Source organism: Clytia hemisphaerica, unplaced genomic scaffold, assembly GCF_902728285.1.
Source record: "Clytia hemisphaerica strain Z4C2 unplaced genomic scaffold, Clytia hemisphaerica genome assembly, whole genome shotgun sequence".
Taxonomy (NCBI): Eukaryota; Metazoa; Cnidaria; class Hydrozoa; order Leptothecata; family Clytiidae; genus Clytia; species Clytia hemisphaerica.
Genome location: NW_027103598.1, coordinates 1,141,554 through 1,160,309, shown reverse-complemented (window position 1 = coordinate 1,160,309; position 18,756 = coordinate 1,141,554). Strand labels below are relative to the sequence as shown.

Genomic DNA, 18,756 nt, shown 5'->3' with positions numbered 1-18,756 from the left:
TAGATAGATAATAAATTAATGTTCTTTCTACTACAAAATTATAATATGGAATTTGAAACTCCATACATAATCATGTAAGTAGAAATTTTATTTTTTTGAAAAATTTATAAATAGAAATAAATAATAAGGTTAATAAAATACAATGTTAAATTCATTACCATTAAAAGAAACACATTTCAGGTTTTCAACACTTTTTTGGTGCTAAAAGAAATCATCAAAATTTGTACGGATTATCAAAATTCACACTTTAACATCTTTTAATGGTAATGAATTGTCGGTTTAGAACCTTTTTTAAATATAAAATTTGTTTTTTTTATTGATGTAGTCATCTTTTTTTCTTTTTCTTTGTTCTGCTTTTTTTTTGGTTTTTTTGGTTTTTTCTTTTTTTTGGGGATAAACACATATCCATCTTTGTCCTTCCCACCTTCCTTCTTCCATATCAAAAATGCTTCCGGGCTAACACCTCCCGGATTCTTCTTTCGGTATTGACGGAATGCCTGCACCGTCAATTCCATTTTTTAAATTTTTTAATATTCACTATCAAAAAAAGAAAAGTAAAAACTGAACTTAACGTAAAAAAGAAGAGAATATTTGTTTTGCCAAGAAAATAATTATGTCTGATTTGTTCTTATTATCAGAGCTCTACCCTTTGTTCTACCTTTGGCTTTTAGTTTGCACTTTCAACACATTGAAACAGAGTCAGTATATACAAGTAAAGGTATTAATGGACACAACTTTGTAAGATTTTATTGTTGAAAGTACGTAACAGAGTACACCACGTGAAGGTAAGCCAATAGGATTTAGTACTCCGCCCTAAAAAAAAGATAAATTAATTATTAGGGCTGACTGTAATTTATAGTCAATAACAAAAACCGAGCATATCAAAAAGTGATACCGATCGCAATGATCTACTAGTATTTTTTTTCTCTTAATTTGCAATAAAGAAAGAGTATCTAACATCTTAGATGTTAGACTTATGCAATTCACATTGAATGCAACTAACATCAATTCGCAATGAATTGATGAAACACTTTTCTTGCTCGGAACTAAGAAATAAATAACATATTTCCTTTATTTCCTATCATAGGAATACTAATATGTTCTTGGATCAGGCGCTGTGAGATCCTTTGTTTCCTCTGTGCAGAATTCACGAATATCTGTATAAAGGTATTCTTTCCTTTTCGTACTGAAACCTTTTGGATTGACAATTTTTGGCAAATCACTAGTAATTTTTTCAATTGGAACATCTCCAAGGATAGATACTTTTACCGGTGTATCACCTAGTTTCTTCGAACAATATACTATGCCTTTCTCTTCCGAGGACATAGTAAAATGGTGATATTCTAACATGTTGTCAATCGGTTTAAATTTGTACCCTGTATGGAAATGCTCTGTCCACTCATAGGTTGGAACATTGACTTGCTTATCATGAGTTCCCACTAAAACAGCTACATTACCTGTAGTATTGTCACAAACATCTCTTAGATCATACAATGATGACACCTGAGTTCGTCGTAATTTCTTTTTGAATGCACCAAAAGCCCTGGAAAATCCAAATTGGCAAAAGATTTTTATAACTCAAAGCCTAGTAGAAAAAGCTAGTAGCAAGCAAAAGAGCAGAACGTTAGTAGCTAGAGTCATTTTCCCCTTACAAGTTAAACCCATTTAGGTAGGAATTTCGTATAAATGTGTACACAGGGAAACTGAAAAAAAGACAAAGAAAGATGTAACATCATGAGTACCTATCGCAGCTGAACTTGGTATGACCAGCTACCATAAAAGAATATTCCAATTTCTCATGATATCCATTGATGATTCTCCACATTAGATAATGAATGAAAGCATTGTTCTTGTTTTGGCCTAATAAGTTGACAAAAAACATTTTTTTAATTTTGGTTTTTTAGTAGAAGGTATTTTTTAGTAGGAATTAAAAAAAACCTTGAGCAGTCTATGAGAATCTTCTTCAATGAATTTTCTGTTTACATTTTTTGGAAAATGAACATTTAGCCTTTCACTTTATAATTTTATAAAAACAATGCTGCTAAGAATTAAGGGACACAAGCTAACATACCCGAACAGTTATCAGCATGTAGATAAGTTTCAGTTTCACCAAAATTGAAATTCTCCAAAAAGTGGTGGACGTAGCTGATTGTGGCATTTGCACCTTTCCCAGTGCTGTTTATTTCATCAATGAAATAACAGTACTGGAGGCCGATTCCGTCATTGCAAACTCCAAATAGACCACATTTACGCGGAGTTTTGAAAAAAATTGGCCCAGGTTGTTGTGGGTGATAAGGGTAGTGAACCTGTTGTGCATAATCCCAAGAAAAATGGGCAATGCCTCTAAACGAACATTTAGGTTTGCTTTCGAATGCATTAAAATTTTCTGAGCTTTGAACAAGAATTTTGGCATGTTCCTTTGCCTTTTCTACTTGAGCTCGATAATATCTGATTTCTTCGGCCGATTGAATAATATGATCCTCGTGTTCACGAAGGACTTCATCATATTCTTCATCTGCTTCAGTGTGATTACCTGCTGCATTTTTAGCACGAGCTCTAATCAATTTAGTATTGCCCTGCTGGCAAGTCCAGCAGAGGTCAGCCATGGTCTTAGCAATCTTAATGTTGGGCAGATGTTTTTTCCATAAATCACGAAAAGAACTAAAACCCATAGGACGAGTGTCGATTTCATTGCAAGCAGTAAGGTAATTTTGATGAACTGATTTCTTAGTATGATGTGATGGAATTAGCTGTATTGAACCATCTTCATCTCTATAATGAGGGACTCTGCCAGGCAGGTAATAAGCATTAACCTCAGCGAAATTTTTAAGAAAACTAACCGCGTGCTCATTTGTTGCTTGCGAAAAAGTGTTATGTGGTAAACGTCCCTTATTCCCATGTTCACGAGCTACCGGGCCTTTCTCCTCAAAATGTTTACACAAAGTATTAAGAACTGAGGAAGAAATTGCCAAACGAAATAAAAAGGTCGCACGACAAACACGTTTTCCATAAAGAAGATACGTAGTATCGCCAGATTTTGGTTTGTTTGCTAAAATGAAACCTAACACCAAAAAATCCCTCTCAGTGCTACTCAACTCTAAAATAGTGTCCCGAAGTGCGGCGATTTCATCCTTACTAAATTGAAGGCAGCATTGTTCCTTCTGAGGTCCAATTTTGCAACCACAGCCATTTGTCCAAAATTTATCCACTTTTTGTTCTTCTTCGACGTCAAGAGGTCTTTTTTCAGACATTTTAAATCCTAGTTCTTACTCTCAACAAAATCAAAAGTAAATAAAGCGAAATGACCATCAATTCAAAAGTCAAATACTTCAACATTCGAAAGCAATACATAGGTTCGAATTCTAAACGTCATCGTGGACACTGATTTACGTCACATCCATGTAATGCCCACCCTCAGCCAAAGTACTGGTCGTCAGAATTCTAAATTTTGATTGGTGGATAAAGAAAAGGTTGAACAATTAAAATTTCCTGGTCGCTAAAACTCTAAACTTGATTGGTGCAAACACAAATGTCGTTCCTATGTCGTTCTAGAGTTGTGGAAATCAAAAACAAGTCTCGATACTGGTCGTCAGAATTCTAAATTTTGATTGGTGGATAAAGAAAAGGTTGAACAATTAAAAGTTCCTGGTCGCTAAAACTCAAAACTTGATTGGTACAAACTCAACTGTCGTTCCCATGTCGTTCTATAGTTGTGGAAATCAAGCCCACCCTCAGCCAAATTACTGGTCGTCAGAATTCTAAATTTTGATTGGTGGATACAGAAAAGGATGAACAATTAAAATTTCCTGGTCGCTAAAACTCGAAACTTGACTGGTGCAAACTCAAATGTCGTTCCCATGTCGTTCTATAGTTGTGGAGATAAGAATAAAGCCCCCTATAAAAGCGTCGTCTGTCGCCATATTCTTTTCTCAGTGTTTTCTTATTTCGGTGTTTGGTGCTGTTAAATTTGTAAATTATTAAAGATGGCTTCTACAACTCAACAACGTGTCATGCGAAATCGCGAAACTCTGCAACCATTGCCTGATTGGGCGTTGATTCATTTTGATGTGGACGGAAGAACGATTGTCCGTAAAACAGAGGCATTAAATTGGACAGTACGAGGCGAGAAGTGCGTTATTAGGAAGAACGGTACAGAATTTCACGGCAATGTATTGCAGATGAAAGGTAGTTAAATTATTTGATGCCGTCCATATAGTACGTACGCAGTGAAGGGGTACCCCAAAAGCGTACATTTATTGTTTAAATGAAATCATTTCGATTGTTCTCAGCGTACAAGGCATTGAGTTTCAAGCCGAAGGCTAGAGGTCAATCTCCTTGGTAGGATTTGAAGCCAACAAATCCTACCAAAGTTGCGCGGCCTTGAGCGACCCGCTTGGTTTTTACACAAATGACAGATTGAAACTAAAATTTACCGCTTAATTTCGAAAAATATATCACTCGAAAACAAAGGAATTGCTAGATTCAATCCGTCATCAAAAATACGGCGCATATTTTAAGGCTTCAATTTTTCTTGCCTGAGAAAGGTTAGAGATTGACCTCTAGCCTTCGGCTTGAAACTCAATGGTACAAGGGTGGGAGAGGGTATGAATTTTTGGAAAATCTTTGCGTACGTACAATATGGAATGCATTCACTTAATAAGGACTAAAAAAGTCAATGTCGATGTTAAAAAGAAATTTTAACCATATAAGGAAAAATATGGGGAATTACCCAAAGGAAACGCCAATTAGTCAACTTCACATAATGTCGGGAAAAAAAATTCCTTATATGGCGAGACTGCTATGACAACCGATAAAAATTCACGTTCTCGTGAAAAGAACTTAAAAGGGTTATTTCCCAAATTACTCTCATCATTTCTAGTTTTGCTATAGGTGCCAAATAAAGGGAAATTGTACTACTGAAAACCCAAAATTAAGGAAAATATTAGTTAATCAGGTTTTTGGAGCAACTTTTTTTTACCAACTGAAAATATTCTTAAAAATTAATCAACGGTGGTGGGCCCGTTTATTTGGCACCTATTTCCCAAATCTATTCTATCAGTTTTAATTTCAAGTATATTATTTTATTACCATAGGGACATTGAAGGAATTGAACGAGTGGGACAGCAACAGAGAGGACACCGTTGAAAACGACGAGGGCAGTAGTGGTAGTAGTAGTTCTGACGAAGAGGAAAAGAAAAAAAACACGAGAAAGGTAATTTTTTTCCAAATTTATTCAATGTTGACACTCAAATTCAGCACAGCTTTTGGTGCAAAGAATCCAAGTTTCAGTGAAAAGACTTTCATTTTCTCTTTAATGAATCTAGACACCGCTCCGAGAATACTTTGCGAATAACTTCATATCACGATCCTATAAAAGAAGGGAAGTAGAAATTTCAATCAGTTAGTGCGTGGGGATATGTTATTAGAATTTTTTGTCCTTTTTTTAAAGATTGGCAAGAGAGGAAAAAAGCCTGTGAAGAGACCCGCAAAGAAAGCGAAACCACCAAAGACTAAGGAAGAGGTAACTATAGTCAGTCATTTTTTATTATGATTTCTTGAAGTCAATAGACCTTTTCATAAATTACGTCACGAACATCAATTGCCTCGTATTCAAACAATTACCATGGTGATTGTGTCCCTTGTGACATTAAATGATTTTTTTATGAATAGAAAGTAGTTTAGATAAAATCCGCTGGGAGTTAATCACCATGGCAATAATTTCAAAACGAGGCAAGTGATGTTCGTGACGTAATTTATGAAAAGGTCTATCATAGATAAAATTTGGACTGTATCTTTCGATGGAATGAATTTTTTATCACATGTTCTTTACAGTCATTATGATTAAAAGGAATAAACTTTTAAAGTTATTGAAAATTGTTTTTTAAAGTTCTGAAAGGTGTCTAATGACAATATGACACAGAAAGAAATTTTGATAAACATTGCAAATTTTATTGAAATACACACAAGAGCTTTCTTCCTATAGAAGTGGTACAACTCGACACTTTTTTTCCGGACACCCTGTATAGCACAATCATCTTTTTCATAATTTTTCAAGAGAAAATTTCTCATGCTCAATCTTTGCATATGAAGATGTAAAGTTTCCAGTTATATTTTGGGGATGCTTACTTTCAAAATATTTTGTTAAATTTCAGAAATTGGCTGAAAAGAAGAGCAGAAAAAGCAGAGTGGAGAAGGTCAGGGAAGCAGAGGGAAACAGAGAACACGTGAAGACTCAAGAAGTAAAATTTTCTATTCTTTAAGTCACCTTTCAAAGTTAAGATTCGTTTGTCCCGTATGGACAAAATGCTGTAATAACAATTTAGATCAAAGCATCATTCTACAAGAAATTAATTTTCTTCTTCGTTTTTTTTTTGCTTGATAATATTCCACTCACAAATCTTTTCAATGGGCACAAAATTGTAATTTTGAGACAGACTTTAGTTTGTAAAAAAATGGAAAAACGAAGAAGAAGAAAATTAACTTCCTGTAGAATGATGCTTTGATCTTAACTGTTATTACAGCATTTTGTTATGCTCAAAATATCTTTTCATCTTAACGTTTCTGTCAAAAGTTACAGCCATTTTTTCTCAGCTGAAAATTATTTTGAGACAGACTTTAATTAAAATTCAATCAAAAGTTAACAAGGTTTGAAAAACACTGTCAGCTAATTTGAATTAGTCTTTAAAGTGAGGATTCTGTCCTATTTGGAACCCTATTAACCCTATTAATTAAAAAAGTTTAAATTTCTCATTTAAAGAACCACAGCGCTTTACCAATCAGAAGCTTCTTGGGTTTTTGAAAACAATAGTAGCAATATTTTTAACAATATTCACTTTTTTGCTTGGAAGAGCTTTAAGCACGACATCTAGCCTTTTGGGCTTTTTAAGCCTGTGCTTAAATGTCACCCGGACAGAAAACTGTAAAAATCACTAAGTTTTCCTACTGAACAATGCTTGCGCCATCTTGTCTATGTTACCCACTCACTTAGCGGGTACCAATTTTAAACAGAATCGTTTATTTCTACAGCCTGAACGAACTGTTGTAAATGGTACCAAAATGAAGTTGGTGAATTCCTTCTTATTCGAGGAAGTGAATCTGAAGAAAAACTCACCTAAGCCGGACAAAGAAGTAGCTGCCGTGTCAAAAGCTTGCCAGAAGCAACCTCCACCATCTTCAGGTGCTTCTACTTCATCAAATCCTCCTCCGGTTACAGCCACGAATCCTGCTACAGCCACGAATCCTGCTCCGCTTGTAGCCACGAATCCTGCTCCGCTTGTAGCCACGAATCCTGCTCCAATTACGTCATTGAATCCTCCTTTGGTTGCGGCAACGAGTCCTCCTCTGGTTTCGACAACGAGTCCTCCTCTGGTTTCGACAACGAGTCCTCCTCTGGTTTCGACAACGAGTCCTCCTCTGGTTGCGGTTACGTCATTGAATCCACCTCTGGTTGCGGCAACGAATTCTCCTCCGGTTGCGGTTACGTCAACGAATCCTTCTCTGGTTACGTCAATGAATCCTTCTCTGGTTACGTCAACGAATTCTCCTCAACGAATCCTTTCCGGTTACGTCAACGAATCCTTCTCCGGTTACGTCAACGAATCCTTCTCCGGTTACGGTTACGTCAACGAATCCTTCTCTGGTTACGTCGACAAGTTCTCTGGTTACGTCGACAAGTTCTCTGGTTACGTCGACAAGTTCTCTGGTTACGTCGACAAGTTCTCTGGTTACGATAACCACGTCAGCTAATCCTTCCTTGAATCCGCAAGCAACGTTGACCAATCTGACAGCTATCCGCAAACCTTTGTCGCGAGCAACATCTTCAACCATTAGCACTTTGACGTCAACACCCAGCAGCCATCGTTCAAAATTTCCCTCACATCATTCTTCCAGTCATTCAATAAATTTATCGCCTGGTGCAGTCCTTCAATCGTTCAAAAACCCGTTATCACCCATAGGGTTAACTCCTTTACAAAACGTTCCATCATTTGATCTGTCTAACGAGTACCCCAACAATTGTAATTTGCGGGAAGAGATCAGAAGGCTGCGCGGAGAGGTTGAATCACTGACCACTGTTGTAAAACGTCAATCACAGGACATCTCGGCAATCCTCCAGATACTGAAATCACAACAAGCGTTACCGGACCTGGGTAATTGCCAACAATCTTTGGTTGACCTAGAAGATAACAATTTAATTTTTAATAATTTGGACAGTACATATTTGGATGAGGTACTTCAGATTAATGGTATTTCAACAAACAGAAACAACAACAACCAAGCAATAAATCGATTTGCTAAATCATCGATACACCCCCAAGACAACACCCAAGCAACAAATCGATTTGCTCAATCATCGATACACCCCCAAGACAACACCCAAGCAACAAATCGATTTGCTCAATCATCGATACACACCCAAGACAACACCCCCCGATTGGTGAGGAACCGAAGTGAAGAGTTGAAGAGCACTGAAGTTGAGAGAATAGCTTTGCGTGGCTTAGCATTAATGAAAACCGAATTTCATGCTTACGAATTAAAAACTGGTAATATAGGCGGAGGTTATGGGCTGTTGAAATTGAACGAGGCACGTGTCCGGATTGTTTTTGCACAGCTCAAGGAAGAGTTTAACCTTGAGCCTGGGTTTGATTTCAACAAAGGGCATGTTGCCTCAAAGCTTGGTGAGAAAATGAGACAGTACCGAAAACACATCAAACTACCACCAGCCTCAAATCCCTAGAGTGTACTTTGATCTGATACTTTTTGCAAGACTTAAGTGGGTCCAAAAAAAAACAAAAAAAACTGAAAATGCATTTGTTCTTCAATCTGATCAAAAAGTCCATCTTGCAAAAAATTGATCTAATTAAAGTACACACTTTTTACAAGAACAATTTTATATTACTGGGTTTTCTAGAAATAGGTGTAAAGTTTTAAAAAGAAGTAATAATATAGCCCTTTTGAAGAATTAAGATGTTATAAGCCTATTGCCTTTGACTTGTCAACTGCTTAAAATCCACTTTATTTTTGAAAAGTTAATGCAAATCGTACCAGTGACGAGGTTTATTTGGAAATTTCAAGTATAGTTTGAATCTAATTGACTTTCTTTAATCAGGTTTGGTATCCGTGATATTTTATAGATTAAGATGCATCGTAATGTTCGTTCTTAAATTTTGTGAATCTCAAAGAAAAACTTACCTCTATAAGTTCCCAAAGAACTGCATCCTCGTTTGCATTGTTTGTGTCATGTTATGTAGCTGTTTGTGTATGTTATATAGCTGTTTGTGTATGTTGTGTAGCTGTTTGTGTATGATGTGTAGCTGTTCCAATGTCTAAAAATAGTAAGAAAGGTTATTTAATTTAATTTAAGCCAGAAACTTTGACTTTTGAATCCATATTTGAAATTCTCAGATTTTTAAATCAATATTTGCCACCATTTTCAAAGTTTTATTTTCTAAGATTCAACTCAAACTAGAAGTTTTGTTTGTTTAAGTTTCATTACAGATTATAATTGTAAATTTTTCATGCAAGTTGAGCAGGATTATTCTTGGTTAACATATTTTTTTTGCTTAATAGCTGGTAAAATAAGTTTTCTAATTTTTTAAATCGTCTAAAGTCTAGATCTACTTGACCTGAACCATTTTCAAAGTTTTATTTTCTAAGATTCAACTCAAACTAGAAGTTTTGTTTGTTTAAGTTTCATTACAGATTATAATTGTAAATTTTTCATGCAAGTTGAGCAGGATGGGAGTGTTTATTTTTGACACCATTCATGTATTAGTCCAGTTCAATTAGTTATAATTTTTCATTATGTCAGATTATGTTACTTGTGAATAATTTTGTTGGAAAATCTTTGGGAATAACTAACAGAGTCCAATTAGTACCGTCAATTCAATTCAATTCAACTGCTCTAAACTCGTAGGCAAAAAAGAGTGGAATTTCCGATGCATTTTGGAAAAGTAAATGGATTTTTATCGGAATTTCCGACCACCACTGGAAAAGAAAAATTATTTCCGAGGCTAGAAAAAATTTAAAAATGCACGTCGTCCGACGGGGGGTAACAAAAATTTTCTGGAATTCGCCCATTCGCCAATATAAGTTTTTACCAAAATTAGAAAATCTTTGATTCGGCGAAGTTTAAAAAAATTCCTGTTTGACCAAAATTAGTTCTCGCCGAAATTAAAAAATCTTAGATTAGTTCGTTCGTCAAATTAGTGCTCACCAAAAAAGGTTCCCTTAAGCTTGGTACTCACTTGTTGAAAAAGTGGCGTTTAACACTAAACGCCGGCGTGTAACTTTATACGCGCACGTCTAAAACCATAAGATCTCTAGTGAGTACACTCAATAAACGCCAACGTTTAATTTCTACGCCTGCGTTTAATGTTAAACACCGGCGTTTATCGAACTTAGAAAAAAATATTTAAACGCGCATATCAAAAAACTTTGATATGTGCGTTTAAAGTTCAAAGACACCGCCAATATAAACAAGATTAATTCTTTTCAATTCTTTAGTAATTTTTGGCTTTTACTTTCGATTTCGTTTCACTTTTTCCCTCTTTCTCTATCCCTCTTTGCTAAAAAGCTCCCAGTGAGTACCATGTAAGTACATAGATGATCTGAAAAGTAATGTGTGCGCCTAGTGTTGAACGCCACTTTTTTCAACAAGTGAGTACCAAGCTTTAAAGGTATTATTTTGGGAGGAACTACTTTTGAAGAAGCTTTTTCATCTTAAATTTAACGATTGTAACTTGTAAAGATTATTATTCAAAATGTTATAATCTTCAAGATAGACCATCAGACCCACCTCCCTAAATTCAGGATTGGGTGACAGCAACCAACCACCTTCCAAACACAGGATTTAAGTCAGTAATTTGAAACAATTTACAGTTTTTGCTACTGATTAAATTTTAAATTTATCACATCAATAACAATATGTTGACCTCCAATCCTGCCTCTTTTCGTATTTTTTTTTTGCTTGGACCCTGCTAGAAACTCATTTCAAAGACAGAATGAATTAGAACTAACTAAATCTAAAAACACGCTTACTGTACTTCAGATTAATGGTATTTCAACAAACAGAAACCAAGCAACAAATTGATTTGCTCAATCATCGAAACACCCCCAAGACAACAACACACTGTAATAATTTATTTACTTTTGTTTCTACCTCTCAAGGTGAAGGTCAAAGAGAAAAGGTTCCTTCGAAAGAGACGGTCAGAGCTCAAACTGCTCATGCTTTCAGGCTAAAATGCGGAACCTAATGTCGCAATAGGATCTTCACTTTTTCATTCCATTCTGTAATTTATCAACATTTGTTTTGATTTTGTCGGCTCCGTAAACCGGTTTGACCCGGTTCCAAAACCGGTAGAGATCACTTTTCAAACCGTTTTGCACCGGTTTGTATGTAAAAATCAACAAGCTCGAGATACTCAATTTTAGAAACTTTGACACCGATTTCTCAACCGTTTTAAACCGGTTTAAGTCGGGAAAAACCGATCTCAACCGGTGTGTTGCGAGTCAAAACCGAGTCAAAACCGGTGTGTGTTTTTGCTGTATGGAAATCGCTTGGCAGGACACATTCTTTCATTGTGAAGCCTGTACGTTTAGGAGATAAAAAAAATGGCAATGTAATCTTTCAAACTTTCAAACTGTGTAACAGGGACTTTTTTGGCTTTTTGGAATGTATTAAATCCTAGAGCTATTCGAGTACGACAGTTTTATATCTTGTAGAGTAAAAGAAAAAGAAACTAATTAATCTAACTAACTTACCATATAGACAATAAGTTAATGTAAACCCAGGGGGAATCTCGAACCTCGATAGCCTCTTTATACATGGATTTAGTCTGCCATCGTAATGAAACCATCCTTCTCCTGTGTTGATGATCGCAGAGAAATGGCTCTTCTGATGCATTGACACAGCATGCAATCGATATCTATGTTCAAAAATTTACCTTCACTAATTTGTCTTTTTCTCTAACCTAGACTTTTCAGTTGTGTCGAATGCTTTCTTAACCCTGAGGCCACAAAGGACGTATACTCCACTCCTGGTTATGTACCTCCTGTACAGTAACCAAATCTTTAATTCATTTAATATATGACGCAAAGGGTGTATCTAGACATTTTTTTACCAACTACATGTTAATGTGAAAACAGAAAAACAGAACGTGCTTGCTGCAAAAGCCTCGAAAGTAAACCAGCTCTTACTTCCTGTCCTCGTCAATATCCAGATTGATTGGGATGTCATTTGTTCCAAGCCTTTCCAGCTGGTTGAGGCAAACGGGAAGAAGTATGGCTTTTTCCAAAACGACTCGACGGTGAGATCGCCTGTTTCCAGAGCAGCAATACGTGATTAGTCTGAAAGGAATAAGAATCAAACTTTAAAAACATATGGAGCAAATATAGAATTCATCAGATCCTTCACTAATGTACTTCCCAGTTTTCTCAAAGGTAACGAATCGAGTGGGGATTGAACCCACGACCTCTCGCTTGCCGGGCGATTGCTCTCCCAACTGCGCTATCGGTTCGTTGCTATTACACTAGTTCGTAGTAGACGAGGGGAGCGACGTGCTCAATGTTCACCATCCGGCACCTGAATTCTACGAATCAATGGAATCGCCACGAACTGAGACACAGCTATATAGAATTCATCCAAAAAAAGCAAAAAAACATTATGGTATCTGGTAATAACTCAATATTCAATATATTTCTAAAAATCTAGGAACAGCACCCTTTTTTACTACACGGTACCTACTTTTATTTCTGAATTTTTTTAGGGGACGACTCTTTTTACTACCATGTAGTAACTATTACTGCAAATTCAATTATATGAAAAAGTTGAGCATCTTTCCATTACAGACCAAATTTGCCCCCTCTTCTTGTACCAGACACTATAGGAGAATGTATTTACCCTGTTTCTGTATTTTTGCTTTCATATACAGCACTTTCGCTCTGAGGGTCTTTGATGGATTCACCACACACAGAGTAGGATTCTCCCGAGAACCAATCTTTAATGTAGCTCTCTATTGGGATTTTTAGAGGCTTTGAAGGGCATTCCTGTATGGAGCGAGGGCTTGTGCGGTTCCCACATTCAATATTGTCGCATTCGCCCTGAACAACGCTTTCAAAAAATGGGCTTAAAAATGGTTTTCAGAAATGTGGGACTAATCTGCTTCATATTTGCTATAAGTATACGAGCACCAGTGAAATCGTCTTGTGACAGCATCTGCATAAGGTTTTCAAAGTTTTCACATTGAATTTTAGCCAGAATCTCTTTCTCAATGAATTTGAAAATAGCAAACCAGGTGTCTAAAGAACAGGTGTTGGTGAATCGATAAACCTCATTATTGGATCCGTAAAGCCCACCATAACGAGGCAATATTGTGTCTCTCAATCTGTATTTCGTATCACTGTTTCTACAGTCTCCGTTTCTTCCCTTGTGGCATGAGGATTTGCATGGAACATTTTCTTTAAAACATTTACAGACGTTGTTGGAACAAGATGTGGTGCAATGACAAAGTATAGCTTCTTTTCCAAGAAAATTCAGGGAGGCTAAATTCAAAGTGATTTTCGTCAAACTTGCGTCACTTGTATAATTAATGCGACCTGGATATCTTTCCAGTACTGCAGCTGTAAATCTTCCTTTCAGAATTCCAAATTCACAAATCAAACCATAACTTTCAATGTTGCTACTTCCCTTATCTAGCACTTGACAAGGCAATCTCTTCACTTCTGATTTTTTCCGCAGCTTTTCCGGTATCAGCACAGCAACATGATCACCAACATTATAAGAAGCAAGCCTTTTTCCCTTCCGTCTTTGGTACTTTGCAACCATCAGTTTGCGTGAATGCTCAAGATTGGTTTTAATTTCATCCCGTATAGCTTTCCTAGCAGGGCAGGTTGATTTAAAACTCTCTTCATCGTTGGTGTTGATCTCCTATAGAAAGGATGGTCACCAAAATAAGTCTTTTTGTGATGTAGTATCAGTATCAGCAAGTCATTTTGCCATGTAACACCAGTATGTAAGTAATTTGTGATGTTGTATCAGTATCAGCAAGTCATTTTGCCATGTAACACCAGTATGTAAGTAATTTGTGAATGTGTATCAGTATCAGCAAGTCATTTTGTCATGTAACACCAGTATGTAAGTAATTTGTGAATGTGTATCAGTATCAGCAAGTCATTTTGCCATGTAACACCAGTATGTAAGTCTCGAATTTTGGTCCTTTTTGCGAAGTAAATTATGTTTTGAAAAATTCTAGGAAGGGCAATTCGCCAAAGTTGATGCTCGCGAAAGATTCTTGACAAAATAGAGAATCTGTAAAACTTCAAACTTTGAATAAAATGTAACTTCTATGGCACTTTTTAGCCTGCTAAAAGACTAATAAGTCATAGGGCAAATGTTTCAAGCCAATACAAGAATCAATTTTACGTCTTGATTCGCGAAAGTTTCTGCTCGTAAAAAATATTTTTTCGTTAAATTCGCAAAAGTAAATGTCGTGAATTTCGCAATTTTTCGTCCACCCGAAAGTTTCTGCTCGCGAAAATTTGTACGCCTAAAGTAGTATCAGTATGCAAATCGTTTTGCCAGGTAGCATCAGTATGTAAGTCTTTTTGTGATGCAGATGCAAGGGACCATTCAAAAAGTACAAACGCTTGAAAATTGAAAATTTTTGACGCCCCCTCCCCCTTGTACGCTTTCGTAAGCTTTATGTGACCCCCCTCTCGGCGTACGTACGCTTTTAAGATACCCCCTGTCAAAACTGATATTTTTGTTCACGATACAGTTTGACGTAAACATTCGAACAAGAACTCATTCGAATCAGAAAGTTTGAATTTCTTAACGCCCGATTTACATTTCTAAAAAATGGCGAAAAATTTTTTTCTGATAATTGCATGGAAAAACAATGCATAAGTCTTGTTTTTTCTCAATAAAAACACTTAAAAAGATTACGAGCGTATGTACTTCATCTCATAGACCCTCCTCCCCGTATGCTTTCGTATGCTTTTAGGGATACCCCCTCCCCCGTTGAGCGTAGGTACTTTTTGAATGGTCCCCAAGTCATTTGGCCATGTAACACCAGTATGCAAGTCATTTTGCCATGTAACACAAGTATGCAAGTCATTTTGCCAGAAGCATCCGTATGTAAGTCAATTTGTGATGTACCTACGTTAATGGAAGAAATTTTGGCGGGAATTTAACTTGGCGGATGGCCCAAAAATTTAAAAATTTAATTAGTTTGGTCTAAAAAGCAGGGTAGCCAATTGGGGTAGGTTGTGAGGTACCAATGTATTTCACAGACCAGAGGAAAAAAAGATTATTTTTTATATGATAGTCCTCATTAGAACCAGGGGTGAAACTTTGAAAAAATATTATTATTCATTTATGACGCAAAATATATTCAAAGATTCAACTTAACAATAACACATGGTTTTCTCTGCTATTTGAACTAAGGCATTCTGATTACATAATAATTATCAAATGTGATTTTTTTAGACGTGTGAATCCCAAGTTACCATAGGTGTAACGTAAATTATTCTTTGATGTTATGGGATTACCCATTGTTCTGATTTTCATTTTGAGTCTGTGTTCGAATGTCAGGGATCCAAAAGTATTCTGTACTTTTTACCATAATAGTAGTTTTGTCTGTAATTTTTCATACAGTGAGAGGAAGGAAGACAAGATGGCAACGGAGCTTTATACTTTTTACAAGAATAACTATAGTAACTTAAGTTATAAAGCTAATTTTAATCTGATTTCTTTAAATGACTGTTAAAAAGTTCTAGTGTTATATTTTCACAAATTAAAGCTGATTAAAGCACTAGGCTTCAAAATTTTGGGTAAAAACAGGGGTACCATACAGCCTAGCCCAATTGGCTACCCTGATTTTTAGACTAACCAAATTTAATTGGTTGGATCAGTAAACAAAAATCAACTTTGGCAAAATTTAATTTGGTGGACGATGGGTTTCGAAAAGTTTCAAAGTCTGGGTAAAAATTTAGAAAATATACCCATCACTGGAACCGTGAAAAAAAATTAAATTTGGCAGGGATATATTTCGGCATATTGGCAAAATCCACCAAATTTTCTCTCCGCGCAAGTTTTCTTCCTAAAATGTAGCATCAGTATGCAAGTCAATTTGTAATGTAGCATGGATGTTATGGTAAAAAATATTTTGGCAGATGTCAATTGATTTTTTTGATTCATTCAGATTTGTTCAAAATTTATCAAGTATTTTGGTTTAGTGGAGACCTACTGATTCCACACAACAGGTTATTAAAGAAAACAAGAAATAAATTGGCAAAAATCCAGTTTTCAAAACATTAATGCTCACCTCATCAAGAATGGGATCTGAAAGAGTATCAAGGGGCGTTTGAAAAATATCTTCACCTAATTCCTCTTCTTTCATATTCTCAAATTTCACACCAAATGCGGCTAGTCGGTTGGGATTTTGCCCAAAAACCGCTGAATAAGGTGTCTTTTTGATACTTGACACAACTGTTGTGTTCATGGAATCTGAAATATAATTAAAATGAAATGAGATTTAGATAAAAACCTTTTTAGATCTAAATTGAAATTTTCATACTTCCAGATACTTCACTTTTGCAGATAATAATGCAAATATAAAATAAAATACGTCCTAGCAGAAAGCCCCCTCGTTTTACTGTCTCGAAGACTGCAAAGTTTTTTTTGAGAGACAAAGGTATTACAACTGAACAGTGAACTGCCTAAAATAAGAAAAACCTACATTGGATTTCAGGCAACAAATCAGCCCAAGCTTTGGTTTTGAGTTCGATTCTTTTGGCACTGATCTTTTTTTCAATATCACAGTTCCCCTGTTCATTTAATCCTGAAATGAATAAAAAATTTGGTCTGATACATGCGTAACAATCAAGTTGCTGTTCATAATTGATAAAAAGATCACTATCAAAAAAATTTTCTGGAAATTAGTTCAGTGCACCAAAACAACAATCAATTAAAATTACTGTTTCATAGTTCACAACTGTGACATAGTTTGCAAGGGTGTGTTCCTGCTACTTTCAACCCCCACCTAAAATCTTTAGTCCTAATTATTTAGGTCCCAGCACAGGCTTTTTCCCCTCTAAAACCCAAAAATTTGACCCTTATGTAGGAAGAGCCCCCTTAAGTTAAAATTTCAAGACCCCCAGGCGACGAGTGCAGGGAAACCTAAGACCTCCTAAACACAGAAACTATGCTAGTTACTTCAAACATGCTAATGTTTTTTACCTATGAAAATATTGAAAATTATGGTCTACAATGAATTAATAAAATCAATAGTGCCTAATGTAACATTAAAACTATAAAAAAGTTTACCTTGGGATTGGGAGTGCCCTACTGAACCATTGATAATTTTTGCATTGCCAGGCCAAAGAAGAACAACTGCCTTGATTATCAGGTCTACAAACTCAGTCCCATTATCAGATTGTAAAATTTTTGGCAATCCAAAATAAGAAAGATAGCGGACTTTGATGTTTTTGGCGACAACCTTGGGCTCCTTTGTTTTAAGAGCAAACAGGACATGGAACTTGGCAAAATGGTCCACAATGTGGCCAATAAATTTGAATTCACCATCTGGGTCGCGGGTCATGTCAATTAGATCAATCTATAAATGAAAAGCAAAAGTCTCATGGAGACAAAATTGGGATCCTATTTATATAACTCTATTCTTGCGAAAATCTACTTTTCTAAAAATCTGAAAAAAACTGAACAAATTACAATAGTTTTTTCCAGTAAAATATTTTGAAAAGCTAAATTTGTGAAAGTTAATTCTTACAAAATGCAAAATTCTTGCGAATTTGCCCAATTGCAAAAGTTTCTTTCCCTAAAATATTGCTATCAGACATTTTTCCAAGAATATCCAATCCTATTTCAAATTGTTATTTTGACACAAACCTTGTACCTTGTTAAGTAACTTGAAAGTAAAATTATGAAAATTTTGATATGATACCTGCATTCGATCCATAAAATGCTTCGAATCAATTGGTGTTATGTCAGAAACTGACAACTGTGGTTTATTTAAGGCGCATGGTATGCAATTTCTTATGAAGAATTTGACAACCTCCATTGTTATATTGCTTGCAGTTTCACGTACCTATTACCAAAAAGTATAACTTTAAGATGGACGAAACCATAATCAGAGCTCAAATTCTGAAAAGATTCCAGGGAATGATTTAAGATTTTCCAGATTCAAATACAGTGTAATCATAGTAGAAAATCTCCTTGTCTATGATATTTAGTACGTAAAAAAATAAACAAACACAAAACATTACAAATACATTATCAGACGAGACCTGAAAAACCACTGGCCCGGTGAAAATTTATTTCGTCGTCACCCGGCCACATTTTTTTTTCATACATTATCGTTCCAGTAGCAATAATCTTCATCGAGTTGGAAACTTTTGTCTTTTGTTCTGTTTTGTTTACTTTTTTGCACATTCCATTTTTCTTTCGTTCGAATCACAATTTCATTGATTTGCGCGTTTATTCTATGTCACATTTTTCATAAATATAAATTTTTGTTGCGTTTTCGTTTGGCCGGGACACTCATCGTCTCTGTAACTATATTTTTATTCATAAGGTAAAGAAAACCTTCATTTTAACTTCTACGAGTGCTTTAAAAAATCGAGTTTTGGGTTTGAAATTTAACAAAAAATGTTATTTTGCGGCCTGCGGGGTGAGTGTTTTTTCGTCATCCGGTGGACCTGATATAACAAAAACTTTTGGGTTCACCTCATCAAATGCACAGA

The 18,756-nt window shown here is 35.7% G+C and overlaps 1 protein-coding gene and 1 non-coding gene across 2 annotated transcripts; both read right to left on the bottom strand.

Moving 5' to 3' along the window:
* Positions 1 to 9,261: 9,261 nt before the first annotated feature.
* On the bottom strand, positions 9,262 to 18,074 carry LOC136801861 (uncharacterized). The gene is made up of 6 exons (XM_067058523.1): positions 17,958 to 18,074; positions 17,324 to 17,612; positions 16,737 to 16,838; positions 16,323 to 16,504; positions 13,183 to 13,924; positions 9,262 to 9,323 (listed from the first exon to the last, which is right to left on the bottom strand). The coding sequence occupies exons 1-6, from the start codon at positions 18,072 to 18,074 to the stop codon at positions 9,262 to 9,264; spliced, it is 1,494 nt and encodes a 497-aa protein (XP_066914624.1).
* Trnaa-ggc (transfer RNA alanine (anticodon GGC)) lies at positions 12,443 to 12,515 on the bottom strand. The gene has a single exon. It is a non-coding gene; the product is annotated as a tRNA-Ala (tRNA).
* Positions 18,075 to 18,756: the final 682 nt, after the last annotated feature.

What these genes read in the sequence shown, in the direction of transcription:
- LOC136801861 (XM_067058523.1), bottom strand. Translation starts at nt 18,074, where the DNA reads ATGGAGGTTGTCAAATTCTTCATAAGAAATTGCATACCATGCGCCTTA. An exon ending in CAGATCCCATTCTTGATGAG is followed by an intron (nt 13,925 to 16,322) that starts GTGAGCATTAAT and finishes TCCTTTCTATAG; the next exon opens with GAGATCAACACCAACGATGA. An exon ending in AGACGATTTCACTGGTGCTC is followed by an intron (nt 9,324 to 13,182) that starts GTATACTTATAG and finishes TACTATTTTTAG; the next exon opens with ACATTGGAACAGCTACACAT.